Source organism: Pseudochaenichthys georgianus, chromosome 13 (assembly GCF_902827115.2).
Source record: "Pseudochaenichthys georgianus chromosome 13, fPseGeo1.2, whole genome shotgun sequence".
Lineage (NCBI taxonomy): Eukaryota > Metazoa > Chordata > Actinopteri > Perciformes > Channichthyidae > Pseudochaenichthys > Pseudochaenichthys georgianus.
This window is the reverse complement of record NC_047515.1, coordinates 32,156,086-32,176,194: the sequence shown is the minus strand read 5'-3', so window position 1 is coordinate 32,176,194 and position 20,109 is coordinate 32,156,086. Positions and strand designations below refer to the sequence as shown.

Below are 20,109 nucleotides of genomic sequence, written 5' to 3'. Positions count from 1 at the left end.
TCTGTCTGAGTCATCCTGGATTTATGTCTCTTAAAGTATGGGACGGGGCTACAAATAGACAGTTGGGATGTAACCAGGAGCTCAGAAGAAAATGTGGGAAAGCTGTGCACTCCCATTCAGAAACGAACAAGGGAAATGATTGGTTCTATGTATGAAGCCTGTCATTTAGCGTCCTGAGGTTGATGTTATCTCCCCTTCCTCCTTCTATATCTAGAACATGAAAATATCACATTATAGTCTGTCACCTCACACCCAATTCTCAAAGCCCTCGTCAGCTTCCTCTTCTGGACTGGTGTATTTTAAAAGCATAACGTCACCTGAGGGTAGAGAGGCCAGGCCAGAAGTGTGTGTGTGTGTGTGTGTGTGTGTGTGTGTGTGTGTGTGTGTGTGTGTGTGTGTGTGTGTGTGTGTGTGTGTGTGTGTGTGTGTGTGTGGTGTGTGTGTGTGTGTGTGTGTGTGTGTGTGTGTGTGTGTGTGTGTGTGTGTGTGTGTGTGTGTGTGTGTGTGTGTGTGTGTGTGTGTGTGTGTGTGTGTGTGTGTGTGTGTGTGTGTGTGTGTGTGTGTGTGTGTGTGTGTGTGTGTGTGTGTGTGTGGAAGGAAACCACACCTCTGCAGTGAACAGAGGCTCTCCGTGCTTTAGGGGTGGTGTAAATACGGTGGCAGGCAAATGAAAGAGAGGCGTAAAGATGGAGTCAGACAGTCCTGTTAGTGTTCAGGTTGCTGCTCCACTTTAAACCTTTTTTCCTCCCAATAATCTGCTCTCAAACATTTTATTATTCAATTATTGTGGCGGAGAGCACAGCAGAACTTAATTGATTCATAAAAAATGCATGACGGATGAGCCTTGTGCACGCCTGTCTCGCTGTGTTTGTGTTGATAATCACTCGTGTGTGCTTGTTGTGTGTTTGTACCGATGAATGTTGATCTTGTGAACACATGTATTGATCTGGTGCGTGTTTCTCTCTCCCCTCCCAGTGTTCAGCTCTCTGGACATGTCTCGCTCGGTGTCGGTGACGGCGGCGGGGCAGTGTCGCCTGGCCCCCCTCATCCAGGTGATCCTGGATAGCAGCCACCTGTACGACTACACCGTCAAGCTGCTGTTCAAGCTGCACTCCTGTGAGTCAAACTGTACTACGTGCTCAGTGGAAACCGTACACAGTAAAGGTTGCTCAATGTTGGTCAAGAAACCAGTATTGTGCTTTTTATTAAATAATGAAATGGAATACCTTGTAGCCTACATTTAGAGGGAAATGCCACATAGATACAGATCCACATACAACACAGAGTAGTTAGTCATTGTTTGTGTAATGTATGTAATCAGTGGTTGTAAATTCAGTTGTCACTCCAACATGGACTTGTGAATAGTTGTGAATTAGAGTTCCAACCTTTTTAAAAATAATAATAATGGGAATTCAATTAGTTAGTTAGTTAGTTAGTTAGTTCAATTAATTGAGTTGATTTTTTTTTAATCTTTTTTTTTTTTTATTTAAAAAAAATAAAATGAAATTTAATAAATAAAATGTATTTATTTATTGTATTTATTTATTAAATTTCATTTTTTTTTTTTTAAATAAAAAAAAAAAAGATTAAAAAAAAATCAACTCAATTGTTCAACTCATCCACACACTCATCCACACACAGCCATGTCACTTATAGATTCATCAAGTATTGTCCTTGAATTGTTTCTGTTATCTGACTTATAGTCCACAAAACATACAATACTTATTCTACTAATATTCAATTGTGTATGGTAAAAATATAGTCCTGATATCTGAGAAGCTACAACTACCAAATAGTGGGCCTCTTGGCTTATAAATAACGCTATTATACTATTTTAATGGTGGATTGATTTATCAAAATAATTGTTTTCGCTCATCTCAAAATCAAAGTATTTCGTAGTATTGGACCTGAAAAACATACTTAAGAAAATAATAATAATAAAAGCTCAAATGATGCAGCTTTCTAAGACAGATAAACAATAGTAACACAATCAAAGCCATAATGATGGTGAAGAAAATCTACATTTTAGTTTGAAGTATACTTTAGTTGGATTATATATAGGTGGTTCTTTTGGTATTATACTAAGATAAGAAAGTCTAACTTTAATGCATTGGATTCAGCTGTTGAGTTCCCAGCTTTACCTTTAGCTCTTGAACGTCTCGCATAGCAGAAATAATGTGTGTGGATACTTCAAAGGCATGGCAATTTTTCTTCAAAGATTTGAAGATGACATGCTCAACTCGGAGTTAAAGAATTGTCTAGACCCATTTGCTTCTGAAACCTCTCAAAGCTTAGCTGGATTACCTCAAAAATGCATGAATTCACTTTCAAAAAGTCTTTCTCAGTTTCTGAAAAGAAAAGTGTTTAGGGAGATTTTTGAAGGCTTTCACCTGCCCGCTTTAATACATTCATACGCAGAACCCCACCATCCAAGTGTGCACTCCAACACTATATAAACACACAGAATACCTGAACAGATTTGACGTGCTTGTGTTTGATGTGTGCTTGCAGGCCTTCCAGCAGACACTCTCCAGGGACACAGAGATCGCTTCCAGGAACAGTTTAAGAAGTATGAAGTTCACTTTCTGTCTCAGAAACTCAGCCTGTCACGGTTTCACTCTGCTCATCCACTAAGTGTGGACGCCAGGACTGAGCTTTTAGTACCGTGCTGAATTCATTTTCAATGTCCAACTCTCCTGCCCTCCCTTCCTCTGTCCTGATCTCTCCGTCTCTCTGCTTCAGGTTAAAGAGTCTCTTCTACCGCTCCAGTAATCTGCAGTTCTTCAAGAGGCTGATTCAGATCCCACAGTTGCCTGAGGTGAGGACCGCCCCTCGCTTAGTCTTTAATTTTCCACATTATAAACACACCCAAGCCTCATTTGACCCGTGACGGTTGTTTCAGGTTTCTGTTCACACATGTGTCTATTGATTTCAAATGTTAAAGCTCTGCCTTCTGATAGTTCATCTATAATTATGGGTTGTTTGTAGGCTCAAAAGTAAGTCTTGATGAGATGTATGTTATATATTAAACTTCTTTATTTTCACATCAACTGCTCAGCTTGTATCTACCCCCCTTCATTTACAAAAGGCTATGCATGTTTGCTGCTACATGTGATATAAACGGAAATTATAAAAGAGACACGTACGCTGTCTTCACATTGTGTACTTTTGGTTCACACTCAGTCTTTAATGTACTCATATCTACTTGAGGATGTAACAGATACGCAACATGACGTGAAAAAAACATGCCCTGCAAATTATTGAGCGGCTATCTGTTTCTCTTCATTTTAAGGAAACCTTTAGACAACTTTTCAACTGTAAGCAAGCAAGGCTTATAGGGAACCAAGCTAAAGTCAGATGGTATCGTTATTCTCTGGCCTTTACATTGTGCAATCAAAATTGGCTTCCTGGTGAGATAGACAAACAACATTTCTATTGGCACTTTAATGCTTTTGACTTTTTAGCTACATCCCGTCATACAGTGTGAGCTAAGTCTTGCTCTGACAAGTTACTATGACACAAATTCTGACACAAAGCAAATGACCACTTTAATGAAGATTGAATTGATGTGAGTGGACTTGTGTTGAATGTAGGCACCAGATATTCATATTATACTTACTCTTTTGTTGTAACACATATCAGATTTCCGGAGGGTTAAGATATTTTGGGATAATTGTATTATAGAAAAATAATAACCCAAAACCATAGTTATTAAACATTACAATTGTTGGCTCCTGCAGAACCCTCCCAACTTCCTGCGTGCGTCGGCTCTGTCGGAGCACATCAGCCCCGTGGTGGTGATCCCCGCCGAGTCGTCGTCCCCCGAGTCGGAGCACGTGGTGGAGACAGACGACCTGGTGGACATGGACGTCCCCGTGATGCCGGTAACTAAACATGACAAGTATCACTGAACGGTGCCTTCTGTAAATGTAATGTGCTTTTGAAGCCAGCGATCCAAACAAACAAGGGGATCGTTGTGTTTTTGGGAGTAGTTATGAGATCGTTTTGAACTGAAGGAGATCAAAGCAGGATGTAACTTGCCAGCAGTGCAGATGTGAATAGACTCCCTATTAGACTTGTACAAACACATTTATATACAGATAGTTAGTCAAACTTTACTGTCATGGTGTTAAACATATTGCCTTTCCCATAGCCGTTTGTTGAAAATGTATTTGTCTTATTTTTCACATGGATAATAAAAAGGGTATTAATGGCATTTTAGACCCAAAATCTAGCTGCAAAACAGCTGGAGCATTGACCGTATATGGGCATATGGAAACAATTGAGTATCTTGAGTGTATATATATGCATATTCGAATACATGCAGTTATAGAGGCAGTAATGTATTATGTTTCATAATAACTGACAACAAATGAAATAATAAAATGATGCAATTTTTAGATTTATTTTGATAATTTAGATTTTTTTCTTTAACCTTTTCTAAAAGGCTCCTTTGGAGACGAAGTTTGATGACCTGTTTGGCACCACGGCTGCAGTCGACCCTTTCAACTTCAGTCAGAACGGCATGCGCAAGGATGACAAGTAAGAACTGAAAAACAACAGAGATACACAGTAGATCTTTGATTTCATTACGTAAACATGGACATATAATACAAATATCTGGAGCAGAATCAACCTGAATTTCAATACATCTGTTACCTTGAAAATGTAATTGATTTCCTGATTTCATGATTGATGTTTTGTCTGCAACCTCCAGAGATCGTCTGATTGAACAGCTGACGAGAGAGATCCAGGCCCTAAAAGAAGAGCTTGAGTCTTTCCGACTGGAGGTAAAGAATCTAATTATGTAATGTAATGTAATTGTCATCATCGATTTCCTAATTAGCCTGCATAGTTATCTTACAAATATAATTTCTCTCACAAAAACAACGTATTTTAGCTCACTCTCCCATCTCTTTTTCTATATCTTTCCCTCCCCAGAGTGGTCGCTTGTGCCAGGCGCTGAGGGGACGTGTCAGTGAGCTGGAGGCGGAGCTTGCGGAGCAGAGCCACCTGAGGCTGCAGGCGGCAGGAGAGAGCGAGTTCCTGAAGGCAGAGCTGGACGACCTGCGGAGGGTCCGAGAGGACACGGAGAAGGAGCAGCGGAGCCTGACGGAGATAGAGAGTAAGGCGGGACATCTGTCTCTGCAGCAGGAAGCTTCTTGGTCACATTATTATGGGTGTAAAGATATGATTCTGAGAAATATATCAATCCATCATAGTAGTTTGTAATCATTAAAGCGTTCTTGCCCTCATTTCTTTTTTGTCTGACAAATCCCCACCCCTTTTGGCAACCGAATTGTTGGAGCAATGATTTACCTGCAGTTAATTATTGTGCCTGCTTATAATCTGTTAATGCCTGTCATTCCGTTGTGTGTTTTCAAACAGAAAAAGCTCAGGCCAATGAGCAGCGCTACACCAAACTGAAGGAGAAGTACTCAGAGCTGGTTCAGAGTCATGCAGACCTGCTGAGGAAGGTGAGAGAAAAGTCTGACTTCTTCATGTCCAATAAATCCCTCTTCAAAAAAACCCATCCAAGTTATATTTAGTCCTGTCCTTCTGCTATCCTTTTTAAATATCCCCCAAGCTAAAGATCCAGCCTCTGTCCTGACCATTTTTGGTGTTTTTCTCTGCGTGTCGGCATCTGTGCCCAATGTCCTTTTTCTGTGTGTGTGTGTGTGTGTGTGTGTGTGTGTGTGTGTGTGTGTGTGTGTGTGTGTGTGTGTGTGTGTGTGTGTGTGTGTGTGTGTGTGTGTGTGTGTGTGTGTGTGTGTGTGTGGTGTGTGTGTGTGTGTGTGTGTGTTGTGTGTGTGTGTGTGTGTGTGTGTGTGTGTGTGTGTGTGTGTGTGTGTGTGTGTGTGTGTGTGTGTGTGTGTGTGTGTGTGTGTGTGTGGTGTGTGTGTGTGTGTGTGTGTGTGTGTGTGTGTGTGTGTGTGTGTGTGTGTGTGTGTGTGTGTGTGTGTGTGTGTGTGTGCAGAACGCAGAGGTGACCCGGCAGATGACGGTGGCTCGGGCGGCTCAGGATGAAGTGGATGAAGTGAGGAGAGAGATGCAAGAGAAAGTGAAGGCCGCTCAGGACGTCGCAGAAAAACAGGTGTGTACGAAATGAATTTTGTTATCACTCCAAAAACACGCCCAGCCCCGTTCTCCAACTCAGCGTTTATCTGTCAAATGATTGGCTCTGGGTCCAACGGTGCTGAACCTCAGGGTGCAGGAGAACAAATAATGACCTTTTAGATTTTTAGTTTTTTCGGGATCCATATTGCCTTAAAAAGGTCCAACAAACTCCATTGTAAACTCTGTTCTCTGAAATTCCCCTTTAATAAAAGTGTATATTTGTGTCTGTGTAAAAAGTTATTGTTAAGCTCCACAAACTGAGCTGATAAGAGATTTCTAAAGTGAGATTTGTACTCTGTTTTTCAGGAGAAGGAGCAGCTGGAACAGCTTCAGGATCTGCAGAGAGAGCTGCTTTCCAGCCGGACGGAGCTGGACTCCCTGAAGACGACCGTGGGCTCAACACAACAGGTCAGATACTTACAGTTTCAGTTTTTACTTTATAGCTGTTTGCACTTTAAATCAGGGTCAACGCTATTATAGAAATGTGTTGGACGAGAATGAACGGCCCAGCAACAAGAGATCAAGGAAGATGAAAATGATATAGGGATATCTGAGGGGAAGACATAAATAATAAAAAATATAACATCAAATATACAATCAGGCGTGATTGCAATTGGCAAGTTGATTTCTTGCATCATAGCAGCTCCATTTGCAACATCAACAACAACAAATATGTAAGACAAGATACAAGGAAACAGACATTTAACATAACATCACTAAAGAGAAACATGCTTAAGACGCTCTAACATATATTTGACCAACATTATTGCACGAATGTAATGAGAAGAAGGAATGACAACATGAATAAATCCACAAAGGCACTATATACAGTATATATGTACATATAGGGGGTATATTGTGTGTTTCACATACAGCCCAGTCCTGGCTTAACAGCAGCTTGCTCACTAGACCTCTGAAGTTGCTGTAAAATAAGTTTCTAAACTCATTTATAACAGTCCCAATTTAAAGAGATTATAGTGGCTGCTACAGGATAGGGTAAAGTAATTAATGATGTGACATTTCTCACCATGACTAACAGACCGGGGTGATCCTAATGGAGCACAGTCTGGAGGAAATCTAAAAATGGGCTGCCTGCGTCATGCGACCATATTATAGTCATCAATTATTTGCTGATCTCACTTTTTTACACCATTTTGTAGTATTTTCGTAGTGTTGGTTACATCTTAGACGCTCATTCCCGTATTTGTGGAAAGTCAAACTGACCTTAATGGTCCCATGTCGTGCTTTTCCGGTTATTACCCGTCCCTTGTGTGTTATGAAGGTTTTTCTGCATGTAAGCGGTCTGCAAAGTCACAAACCCTCAAAGTACACCCTGTAGCAAGTACAACTCTAACACAGAAAAGACCTGTCTATGCTGCCCCAGAACGCCTCGTTGGAGATTTCTCTTTTTCCATTGTTTTCTTCCTGGGTACATTGACGTGTCCATACCCAAATGGACCAATCCGTGGAGCCGTTACGTTACGTCCGTGGATTGGTCCAAATGTGACTTCCTCACACGCACACACACAATCTTTTCTCAGCTGCAGCTCCGCCGATTTCTCCTCCCTGAGACGGCGGGACGTGGCGAGGCTGTCAGTCGGTGTGTGAGCACACACACAAACTCCCAGCCAGGCTGCGTGTGTGTGTGTGTTCGGGCTGGGTTTCGCTGTGTCTCGCTGTCTCGCAGACGGCCACTGGGCTCACAGGGAGGGGGGGGAATGAGCTCCAACAAGCCGTTTAGGACAGAGAGTGAATACACATACTATACAGAGATGCTGTATGCGAAACCAATGTGAGTTTGGAAAATTGCACAATATAAATCTATTCTAGTTCGACCTCAACAATGGAATTATGATCAGCAGAAATGGCCATGACATGGGGCCTTTAACCAGGAACAATAAGGCAATGTTCACATTATGAAAACTACATCCTGACTACAGTTTGGAGAACAGACTGTGAATCCTGACTGTAATGTGGAAGTTGAGCTTGTATGATGCAGTATACTTATCAATACCATTTTCTCATTTTCCTCGTGTTCGCACTTCATGTCTTGTCCTCTATCACACATCTGTCCCTCCCTTCATTTCATGTTCTTTGTCATTTCTTATGCAATATCCCCTCTTAGTCACTGACTGTCCTTTGCACAACCAAATATCCACCACATGCAGTCTCTGACACAAGAGATATGCTAACACATTTCTCTCACATCATGGGGCACATTGCTTAAACGGTAGTACAAAAGTTTGCTTGTCTTCCTGTTGATCCTCTCTCGGCCTGCGTTTGTCATCTCTGCATAAAGATGATGTTTGTAACAGGCGACTGCAGGCATTTCTTTAAAAGAAGAGACCAAAATGAAAACACAGAGGCAGTCAAATCTTGTCCAAACATCTGCTTGTGTAATTGGGTCAGTATACTCATGTTAGTTTGTTTCTTTGAGCAGCTAGCTTCAATCTGAAGGCCATAAAAAGTGCCAGTTTAATAATCCATGAAGTTATGCCTTTAAACAACATAACCCCGCTGATGCTCTCGATTCCCTCTGGCCCAATTCCACGTTTTATTCCATCTCTGCTTCCCACTCATGACGAGCTACTTGTGTAGCCACTACTTGTCCCCTCCGTCACTTCTTCTGTCCTCCTCTTTCTCCGCCTCCTCCATCTTTACAATTTCCATAGTTCTTTTCTCACACAGCCCACGCTCCATCGCTCCCATCACACTCCTCCAGCTCTCACTTGCTCCTGCCGCACAGTTTACATCCAGATTCTTAATACTGTTTCTCTTCCTTTCTCAACATTTCTCCCTCTCTGTCGGACCTGCTGGGACTCAGGCTGTAAGTCTCACACTTCTTACCTTCTAAAGCACTCAGTAGTTAACAGTTTAAAGATGTTATTTTTTAAAGTACACAGGATCTGATGTAACTCCTCACTGTGTTGCCAGACTTCATGTTTGTTGCAGCCAAGTTGCATAACCACATCTTCCCGGTCTTTGTTTGATTGTAAACTTGACCTCAACCCAAACTCCTGAAGACTGTACGCCTCTCCACAAACTGAAATGAAGAACATATTGTTGTAATCAAAGTTCTGGAGGTAAAGAGTGTTTTTTATTGTGAGGTCAGAGCAGTCGCATTACACCACATCCTGACATGTCATGACGGCTACCTATTATCCTAACCATGCCTTCCTGTGGGTTCATTGTTCCTCAAATTCACATTTTCCTTTTATCCCTCCATCTTTTATTTTGTCCACACAGTCGAGTGAAGTTCTCGGCACCCAGCTGGTCGCCCTGGAGTCTGAGAAGGCGGAGCTTGTGCAGTCTTTGTCGAAGGTGGAGGCGGAGCTAGCTGTGCAGGGGGAGGAGCTGGAGAAAGTCCAGAGCTCGCTGGCGACTCAGAGGGAGAGCGGGGTGAAGGCAGCCGAAACGCTGCAGAATCAGCTCAATGAGAAGGTACCTGATCACTTTATCAAACATCTTTCCTAATCCACTTTCTGAATGAGCTGAATACATCATTAGATGTTGCTGTAGCAAGAGCTGGACCCAGCAATGAGCCTCTTAATTCTAACATTTGGAGCTTTAGCCCAATATCACAAAATGCACATTTGTCTCAGTTGGCTTTACACACAGTATATGACACTCTCTGTCCCTAGACTCTTGCAATACACAAGGCAAAACTCCACAAACAAACTTACTGTACGATTAATGGGTGAAAAACTACACGCCAGGGGGGGCAATAGAGGACAGGGCAGACAGACATGCAATATACTGTATGTTGTGTTGCATAATAACTTAATACACTTACAACATAGACCATCCAAATGACAATAATTCCCCGGGCACTGTTCAATTCAATTCATTTTCAATTCAAGGCTTTATTGTCATTCACACATAAGTTACAGTGTAGATGGACAACTTAGGTCACAGCCTCCTCCAAAAGGGCAACATATATATATAGGACCTAGAACAAATAAAACAGATAAAGTAGTGCAAGTAAATACAAATATAATAGAAATAGTGCAAGGAGAGTCTATATACAAGTACATGGAATATAAAATATTATAATAGCTGCCCACTGCTCCTGGTACTAGGATGGGTTAAAGAGGTCAAATGTCACTGTGTGTGCATGTATGTGTGACCATTAAAGAGGGTTTCATCCTCCGATTCTATCTATTCTATCTAATGATAATGTGAACTCATATGAACCTGATGGATCTAGGAGAATGTCAAAAAGCTTCCAGGTGCTGCCCAAAAATAATTGATGTCACTTTCTATTAAAGGCTTTCATGTGTGTGTGTTTGCGTCCCCAGGAGAGCAGGGAGCAGGCGTTGGAGAGCCAGCTGGTGGCGGCGCGCTGGTCCGGCCTCCAGGGAGCTCTGGAGGAGGCAGAGAGGATCATCACGGACTCGCTGGCTCAGATCAACGACCCGGCACACATCAGCTGCACCAGCTCCGCAGGTCAGAGCTGCTGATGCTAGTTAGCACTGTGTGTAGTGTGCATGCCTACGTGTTGGTTTCTAAGCTCTTTGTTTTTGTGTATCTGTGCAGACTACCTAGCATCCAGATGTCAGGCCTCTTTAGTTTGTATGGACAGACTCCACTCTGCCAGAGAGGCCTTCCTGGCTGACAACACAGGTGAGAGCGTTTTTTAGGCAAGGCCAGTTTATTTGTGTCACACATTTCTCAAAGTACTTAATGAGAAACATTAGATGCCCTTGGACGTCATGCAACATAATAACACTATAGAATGAAAAAACAGTCATTAATAAAATTAAAATATGGTCAACATCGAATAAGACTGGTATAAAATACAAGAATAAAAGTACTGTGTTAGAAATAACAGATTATTTCATTTATTAAAAGCGGCAAACAAAAAGGTGGATTTAGATTCTGTATGCATCAACATTATGAAATATAATCAGACATTTTAACTGATGCTTTAGTGCCATTCGATAACTGTTTATCTACTCAAAATGTTCATGAATAACGTAGTTGAAACCACAGACTTTTAAAATAATTATCATTTTGAAATCCCATTATATCCACACAAGTGTTTCCAGTGATTAACTGAAGATGGGTCTTTGGGAAACTATGCAGAGAATTATGCACTATTTCAAAAAGCGAGCAGGTGCAACCTAACTGAGAAGCTAGTGAGGGAAATATCATAAGAGGCATGTCTGTGCAGATCCAACCAGAGAACAGGTCTAATCAGTCAAAATAAGTGGAAACACCTGTGAGGAGGAAGAACCGGTGTGTGCGGGCGTAAGAACCGCTGATAAAACAAAGGTGATGGCTGAGCTAGTGTGTAATTCAAATTTGGGAGTAATATCAAACAACAAAATGAATTGAAGCGAGAGGGCAGGAAGCATAAATATATAGTTGTATGTTTTTAGTATTTGTTAATAATGGCAATCCTTAAAGTCTAAAAAATCACTTGTTTCCTCTAGGTGTATCTGAGCTGGTTCGAGTGGTGACCCAGTGTGGCCACCTGGTGGGAGACACCATCGTTCAGGGCAGCGCCACCTCCCACATGGTGCCTGTGGAGCAAGCTGATGGTGTGTGTGTGTGTGTGTGTGTGTGTGTGTGTGTGTGTGTGTGTGTGTGTGTGTGTGTGTGTGTGTGTGTGTGTGTGTGTGTGTGTGTGTGTGTGTGTGTGTGTGTGTGTGTGTGTGTGTGTGTGTGTGTGTGTGTGTGTGTGTGTGTGTGTGTGTGTAGAGATCATTATCTCCTGATATTCATCTGTGGGTCAGTCAGTTTCTAAAACATGTTATGACATGTCATTAGGTAATTTATATCTCCTCATGTGTTATACGTGTACTGTAAGGTTTGGCATTTTAAGCCAAAACTGTCGTCTCTATCTCTGCTGTTAGTGTTTTAGAGCTTTTTTTAGTGTTTATATCTCAATGTCCTGAAGTTAGAAATAAAAAAAGATTTACACATTTTTTCAGCCAAAACATGCGCGATTAAAATAAAGTAGCTGACTTCCTTCAGTGTGATGTTTGCAGGGTTTTGCTCCCCTGGGAGATGTGAGCAGCCTGGGCCAGTCTAAGCATGCCTAAATATAATGGAGCTCTGGCCTGCAGTCCTTTCACTACAATCAAGTTTCATAACATAGAATCCAAACTGGGTCGAACTGAAGCGGCAATTGAAGCTTGACCCTGAAAATAAATGCTGACCCTGTTTGATCCATAAACCGTATATAACAGTAGGTTTTACTTTGTCGAAACCTTTGAATGCAGCATTCAAAAGCTTTTCTTCAATCTGATCACATTAGTTGTCTGTCCTGCAGCTATAAAAACAGGCGGGCAGCTGCTGTAGTTTTGGTTTCCCCTCTTCCTCCTATCATATCATAGCAGCTGTTTCAGCTGTTAGGTGACACTTTGCCTGAGGGGATGTCATCAGTATAATTAACACTGCAGCTGCAGCCGCTAGTGGCGCTGATGCATATCAGAGTTAACAGAAGAAATGATATGGTCATTTAACAGACAATTAAGTGTGAATGATTTTGCAGCATCACATTTGTTAGCTTTAACTCTTGTAAGTGTATCTATATTTAATATTATCAGTGGTGCTTTCCTTTGTGTTATGTTTTACACACTTGAATGCCCTGTGTGTCCTTGTCTCAGCCCTGTCAGAGAGTGTGAAGTTGTGCGGCGCTGAAGCTCTGGACCTGCTGGGCCTGATGAAGCAGAGGGACAGCCTGACGGCAGCAGACGGCAGCAGGCTGAAGGCCGCTCTGGAGGCCATCCTGGCTGCTGCAGAGGTCCATACTCACTACTATACTATACACATACAACATTTGCACTCCCTAATCATAAAATGTGCTGTATTATGAGAACAGTGATTAGCTTAAAAGGAGCCTTTCTTATTTTTAACCTGGATTTTTGTGCCTTAAATGACTAATGGGAGCAAGTATTTAAAAAAATTGGTCCAGTATTGAGCACTGCAGCCGTCTGCTGCAAACCGGGCTGCAATGAAATCCATCAGGAGAATTAGAATTTAAAGTGCCTTTTTTGTTGCCACTGGTTGGCCAGGATTGATGATATTATGCATTAGCAGTATGTATGATCCAGTCGGTTACACAAAGTCTCAATCTGTTAAAGTTGTAAAGCGACGTGCTGGGGTTTGCAATGTAGATTAGTGTGATCTAAGACTCTTTAATGTCATTAAATACATATTTAGTTGATTTTGACAATGGGAAAGATGACAATTTTTGAGCAGATTTGCCCCAATGTGATACATTACATCGCTCAAAACTGGATCAATATGTTATCATCCCACCTTTCACAGAATCTAGCCAGGGAGAAAGTGTAGGTATTTTTTTTACTGACATCAGTATCTCTTCATGTGTCTTTGTTCAGAAACTGCGTCCTCGGGGGTTGGAGCTGCAGCAGGAGGAGCTGGGAGATATGGTGGAGCAGGAAATGTCTGCCACCTCCGCTGCTGTGGAGTCTGCTGCTGCCAGGATAGAGGTGTGTGTAAAGCGTATGTTAAGCTGTGGTCATCTGGTGAGAGATGTGTTTGTAAATGCACTTGCTATTAGCTGTGTATGTGTGTGTTTCTGTAAAGCTCTTTGCAAGCAGTGTAAAAAACATAGCCCCTGGGTTTAACTTTCCAACAGTATTAACTTCAAAGTGGGTTTTTTTGTCTCTCCTTTGCCTCCAAACAGGAAATGCTCAACAAGTCTCGAGAAAGTGATACGGGAATCCACATGGAAGTCAATGAGAGGTAAAGCACAGATACAAAATAAGATGCATTTGAACAATCACAATAATGATATCAAAAATACGTTTTAACGTTAATTAAAGAAGTACTTAAAGAGTCTCGAACTCATCTCAATCTCATTAGGCTTTACAGTAACATCACATTTGACTGAATTGTGCTTCAGTTGAGCCTCAAACTGATTTCTTTATGACTTTATCTTTGTTTGTACTAAGATTAAAGAAGGATCCATAACTTAACCATACACTTGCAAATCAACAACCGCTGATAGTTCAGTTTAAAGACAAATGGAGTTGCTCAGCGATAAGAGGAGGAACCAATCTGTTATTGAGCCAGGCCTCGAATTGTTTGATTGTGAAAGAGCTGACCACAAGATGTAATGGATGCCAACGAAGGCAATGATCTGCAGAGAGGAAATAGAGATGCACAACAGTCACATGATATTTCAGACGGTCACACACTGAGGAGAGACGTGCAGAGAATGCCTGAGTTCAGCCACTCAGCCTATGCAAACTGTGAAGTCTGAGCACATCATTTTGTTCTGCAGTTCTTCATCCAAGCAAGCCTGAAATGAGTTTCTTTAGTGGGCATTCTGTAGTTGTAATGCTGGTAATGTCAGTCACGTTTATCTGGAGCCGCAAAGATGTCTTATCGTTAGTTCTTTCAACATATAAGGTTCAACTCAAACATCCAGGAAGTTCACAAATCTTTGATGAGACACTGATCTAAACTTCACTGCTGTATTGATGTTGCTGGATGCATCTTCTCTAAATCATACAAAGCTAGAGAAGTATCAGTTCATTTGTGGGGTTTAGATGTTAATCCAATCTGTGCACTAATGCTCTTTGTGTCTAAATTAAGCCAATTAGATTTTCTGTGCTCCTCTGTTCTCTCTGACTTGATAATTAAGGGATATTTTTCCAAGTAACTGCAGCACCAGTGAGACACATTTAGAAACAAAACAAACAATTATTGCAGCTACAAACACTAGAATATAAGACTTACTTAACTGCTATTTCCAAATAACGTAGAAGCTTATTTCTTTCTGTTTTATGCTGCATATCTAAAATGTTCCAGGATGGTTGAAATACAGATGCTCGCAGCTGTAGATTTCCAGTGACAGTGTTTGTCCTCTGCTCTGTCGCCCTCTGCAGGATTCTGGCGTCCTGCACGGAGCTGATGCAGGCGATCAAGCAGCTCGTTGTCTCTTCCAAAAATCTGCAAAGGGACATCGTGGAAAGCGGCAGGGTGAGTTACACTGCAGGTTCTTCTTCTGTGTGTTAACCATAGACTGTAAAATACAGCTTTTAACATTAAAAAAGAGATGTGGGTCAAATTATTTAAAACAAAATTAACAAGATCTTCAGCATCATTTCACTAGTTCCAACATCTACTTTCTCCTTACTAGCTGAGTATTTGCAGCTGTGCAGTCTTTTAATCCTGATGGGTAGACTATATATTCAAATATGCAAAGTTTGGAGGAAATGAGGTCGGTTTTATGTAAATATGTGGTTCAAGAAATGTGTGATTTTGCCTTTTTTTACTATGATAACATAACTTGTTACCAGTAATTGTTTTTATTAAAACTTCTTACAGTATAATGCAGTCTCTTCTCACACTCCCAACATATTTTAAAGTGCATTTATTGCAGCGTGTAGTATTTGATTGCACTATGTTGCACAGTTCTATTTCGTCCCTACTGACCGCCAGAGGCGGTGCTTTAAGCACTGGATATGTCCATCGCGCGCATGCGCAGCTCGAGTACCAATAACAACAAAGTCACCTGTGACCCACATGACACCGGCTATATCAGCCGGTGTCGTCAGAGGATCTGTTCCTTTCATCTTCTCGCTGGGCTAGGGTACCGTGGCTACATTTGTGTAGCCTACAGCGTTCAGGTTTGAACGTTTGATCTGAGGGATTTCTCTGCAAGCAGCTGGCCGCGTGCAGCTTCGCGACTGACAGTCGGAGCTACGGGTCGTTAACACGTCCTCCAGGAGCTGTGGCCGGCTGTGCGCTGTGCAGAGCCTCGACAGACAGGTTTGTGTCAGCTTGTTGCTGGTGATGGCTGTGTCCCCGCACCCTCTCCCAGCCAAGTTGTCCTGATTGCCGTCTTATTTTTTGTTTGGCTTAGAATTTCTGGTGACGACAGTGTTCCCGCTTCCTCTCCCATAAAGTTGCCCTTATGCTCTTTTGAAAGTTCTGCTTGTGGCGTTGTGCCCGAGCTATCATTAGCATTTGAGTCCCAGCTTTGGCTGTGTCTCTCATTCAATTTACTATGGAAAGCCCAGAGTGTCATATACTTTAAACCCGTTTTTCGTTTAGATGCAGAGAGTAAGGTAAGTACTTTCTATTTCTTAGAAGCTATTATCTGGTCTTAACATTTGTGTTCTGACTTGGTCGCTTGATTGTTAGCAGCAGCCGCTTGGCTAACACCTTGCTGTTGCGCTTAACTATTAACTCAGGGCAGTGCTCCCGCTCCCGGTAACATAGGGTTTGATTGCAGTAGCGCTAGATCGTTGTATTACTGCTCCTAGTACTAGACTCCTAGCACTAGGATGATATGCAGAGAACATCTTCACTGCGGGTGCTGTGTGCACGGCATGTGCGGTTACTACTGTAACCAGGCACGGTTCTATGCGGGCTGTTCTCTTTCTTAGAAGCGAATTAGCTGGTCTTAACATGGTGTTCTGACTTGGTTGCTTGATTGTTAGCAGCAGCCGCTTGGCTAACACCTTGCATGTACTGTTAAGCTTCATTATTTAACTCAGCCGGTGAGGGCAGTGCTCTCGCTCCCGCTCCCGGTAAACGCATGGTATGGTTGCAGTAGCGCTATATCGTTGTATTTACTGCTCCTAGTACTAGACTCCTAGCACTAGGACGATATGCAGAGAACAATCTTCACTGTGTGTGCTGTGTGCTCTGCATGTATGGCCATTAAGGAGGATTTCATCCTCCCAATATTATATTGTCTAGTGGGCAGCCGTTTGGCTGACACTTTTAGGCACCGGCCACAGTTACTACTGTATCTAAGGTTCTAAGCCGTAAGTACTCTCCATAATTACTACTGTAACTACAGTTCCAAGCCATGTAAGTACTGGCCATAGTCAATACCGTAACTACGGCTCTAGGCTGTGTAAGTACTGGCCATAGTTACTACTGTAACTACGGGTTTAAGCCGTAAGTACTGGCCATAGTTACTCCTGTAACTACGGTTCCAAGCCGTGCAAGTACTGGCCATAGTCAATACCGTAACTACGGCTCTATGCTGTGTAAGTACTGGCCATAGTTACTACTGTAACTACGGTTCTAAGCCATGTAAGTACTGGCCATAGTTACTACTGTAACTACGGTGCCAAGCCGTGCAAGCACTGGCCAGAGTTACTACTGTAACTACGGCTCTATGCTGTGTAAGTTCTGGCCATAGTTACGACTGTAACTACGGTTCTAAGCCGTGTAAGTACTGGCCATAGTTACTACTTTAACTACGGTTATATGCCGTGTGAGCCCTGGCCATGGTTACTGCTGTAACTACGGCTCTGTGCTGTTCTCTTCTTTAGAAGCTAGTTATCTGGTCTTAAACATGTGTGTTATTTGACTTGATCTCGCTTGATCGTTAGCAGCAGCCTCTCGGCTAACGTCTTGCGTATACTGTTAAGCTTCTTTATTTTACCCAGCTAGGTGAAGGCAGTGCTCTCGCTCCCGCTCCCTCTACCGGTAATGCGGTTGTAGCTACATCCCTTTTTCTGTTCGGCGAGTAGTAGCACCGCTCTACTCTTCCCGTTCAGCAGGTAGCTGGTGAAGGCTGTGTTCCCGCACCCGCTCCCGGTTACGCTGCATCTGGCATTCATCTCTAACTCAACCAGTGAAGGCAGTGTTCTCGCCCCCGCTCCTGGTAGACGCCAAACTGCCTCGTTTTTCCATTAAGCAGGTAGCCGGTGAAGGCTGTGTTCCCGCACCCGCTCCCGGTTACGCTGCATCTGGCATTCGTCTCTAACTCAACCAGTGAAGGTAGTGTTCTCGCCCCCGCTCCTGGTAGACGCGGAACTGCCTTGTTTCTCCGTTAAGCAGGTAGCTGGTGAAGGCTGTGTTCCCGCACCCGCTCCCGGTTACGCTGCATCTGGCATTCGTCTCTAACTCAACCAGTGAAGGCAGTGTTCTCGCCCCCGCTCCTGGTAGGCGCTGAACTGCCTCGTTTTTCTGTTAAGCAGGTAGCTGGTGAAGGCTGTGTTCCCGCACCCGCTCCCGGTTATGCTGCATATGGCATTCGTCTCTAACTCAGCCGGCAGTGTTCTCGCCCCCGCTCCTGGTAGACGCTGAACTGCCGTGTTTATTAATCCAGCCAGGTGAAGGCAGTGCTCTCGCTCCCGCTCCCTCTGCCGGTAACGTGGGTGTAATTACATCCCTCTTTCTGTTCGGCGAGTAGCAGCAACGCTCTACTCTTTCCATTAAGCAGGTAGCTGGTGAAGGCTGTGTTCCCGCTCCCGGCTACGCTGCATCTGGCTACCTACAGAATGGTTCATTCATGTAGCGCCTGTATGGCTTCTCTTGAGCCCGAGGACGGCCACGACCGCTGCCCCTCCTGCCTCGGCCGCCTCTGACGGTCAGTGGGGACGAAATTCGAGCATCTGAGGGAGGTTCTCACGGTAAACGCCTGCATGAGCTGTAGCTGCATGCCTCGGGTGCTCAGAGTGGCTAGAATCACTGAGGTGGAACGTCTGGCAGCAGCCAACAGACACCTCTCCTTGTCACATCCTCCTCCAGATCAATTCGGCCGTTCCCGGCGACTTGAGGGAGCGATAGCTATGTGTGCTCCCCCCAATAGAAGGACTAGAAACAGGCTGTCCTCTAAAGTGGATCGGCTAGCTGCCGATAGGGGCATGATGAAGTCGCCTCTTGGCCCTTCAGCCTGGACCCGGTGTAGGGGCTGCTAGCGGGCCGTCTGTCCCCCCCCCCCCCCCCCCTCCTCCTTCGGTTAGCGCCCTTCCTTCGGTTGGCGCACCTCCTTCGGCTGACGCACCTCCTTCGGTTGACGCACCTCTGTATGAGGACGCCTTGTCGCTGGTACAGACTCGTCGCCAGGTTTCGCTGGCCCAGTCACCACTAACTGAGGCATGTAGGAGAGTCCTCCGTAGCGTACCAGTCGAGCTGACCTAAACAGCTCCCCTGGAGGCACTGGAGCGTGCCGCCCAAGCTAGGCAGATCAGGCAGCAGCACGCAGGTCTTCGCAGACCTGTGCCCACTCCCAGCAGGCCCAGGGGCCGCTCTAGCAGCCGCACTGAGCCGCCGGATTACAGGGGTGGTCTGCAGAGGTCTTAGCGGCCCACTCAACCGCCTCCCAATGACTTTCGTGCCCCAAGTCGCCCACCTTCCAGGCGGCCTCGTGCCCCAGAGCCTTACCGGAGCCCCCCAAGAGGCTCCACGGTCCGGGGGGCTAGGCCCTGAAATCCCGGGGGGCGGTCGTCGGCTGCTTTCCCAGCAGCAGCTCAGTTACTGGGCGGTCTGTACTTCCGTCCCTTGGGTGGTTTTCACCTTAACCCAGGGGTACGGACCGCACCTCCGGCCCCTAGCCTTCGGCTGGGTCTAATTGACTCTGTGTACTTTCTCGTGAGCAAGAAAGTCGGCGGATTTCGCCCGATCTTGGACCTCAGAGGAATCAACAGATTCCTGAAGGTGCTGCCATTCTATATGCTGACCACTGCATATGCACAGGTGGAGTGGTTCTCAACCGTGGACTTGAGGGATGCCTACTTCCACGTGGGCCGGGCAAAGGGTGCCTTATATTCAGTTCCTCCAGCTCTTGGGCAGACTGGCAGCTGCCTCGGCCGCTGGGCCCTTAGGCCCACTGTCGTTGCGCCCCATGCAGATGTGGCTGAACAGCCTTCACTTGGACGCCAAGTGGCACAGGCACAGGGAAGTCGGGGTGTCGCAGCATTGCCTCTCTGTCACGCTGGAGGGGCCTATCTCCTGATAGGCGTGCCCATGGGCGCCATCCCATCCCGCCAGGAGACCATCACCATAGGTGCATGTCTCTCAGGGTGGGGTGCAGTGCGGCAGGGCAGGACCGTTCAGGGTCAGCGGTCTGCCCAGGAGAGTGCGTGCCAGGTCAACGTGCTAGAACTTCGGGCTGTGCAGCTTGCACTCACGCACTTTCTACCCCAACTGGGGGGCAAGAATGTGCGTGTTCCTTGGGGACAGCATGTATGTTGTTGCTTAGACAACAGTCCCTTCTAGATAGTGGACGTTCTCACTCCACTCTGAATTTATGTGGCTGCGATTTCT

The 20,109-nt window shown here is 44.4% G+C and overlaps 1 protein-coding gene across 2 annotated transcripts in view; it reads left to right on the top strand.

Annotated features, from left to right (window-relative positions):
• hip1 (huntingtin interacting protein 1) overlaps positions 1 to 20,109 on the top strand; it is a 56,640-nt gene that overhangs the window by 27,639 nt on the left and 8,892 nt on the right. For both annotated transcript variants that reach the window (XM_034096778.2, XM_071205207.1), the window contains exons 8-25: positions 976 to 1,116; positions 2,512 to 2,569; positions 2,743 to 2,818; positions 3,741 to 3,884; positions 4,448 to 4,542; positions 4,718 to 4,790; positions 4,942 to 5,125; positions 5,389 to 5,477; positions 5,978 to 6,094; positions 6,424 to 6,525; positions 9,364 to 9,558; positions 10,416 to 10,563; positions 10,654 to 10,740; positions 11,553 to 11,660; positions 12,732 to 12,868; positions 13,467 to 13,577; positions 13,775 to 13,833; positions 14,982 to 15,075. In XM_034096778.2, coding sequence (XP_033952669.1) covers positions 976 to 1,116; positions 2,512 to 2,569; positions 2,743 to 2,818; positions 3,741 to 3,884; positions 4,448 to 4,542; positions 4,718 to 4,790; positions 4,942 to 5,125; positions 5,389 to 5,477; positions 5,978 to 6,094; positions 6,424 to 6,525; positions 9,364 to 9,558; positions 10,416 to 10,563; positions 10,654 to 10,740; positions 11,553 to 11,660; positions 12,732 to 12,868; positions 13,467 to 13,577; positions 13,775 to 13,833; positions 14,982 to 15,075 — 2,018 coding nt within the window. The remainder of the gene's footprint in view (positions 1 to 975; positions 1,117 to 2,511; positions 2,570 to 2,742; positions 2,819 to 3,740; positions 3,885 to 4,447; positions 4,543 to 4,717; positions 4,791 to 4,941; positions 5,126 to 5,388; positions 5,478 to 5,977; positions 6,095 to 6,423; positions 6,526 to 9,363; positions 9,559 to 10,415; positions 10,564 to 10,653; positions 10,741 to 11,552; positions 11,661 to 12,731; positions 12,869 to 13,466; positions 13,578 to 13,774; positions 13,834 to 14,981; positions 15,076 to 20,109) is intronic.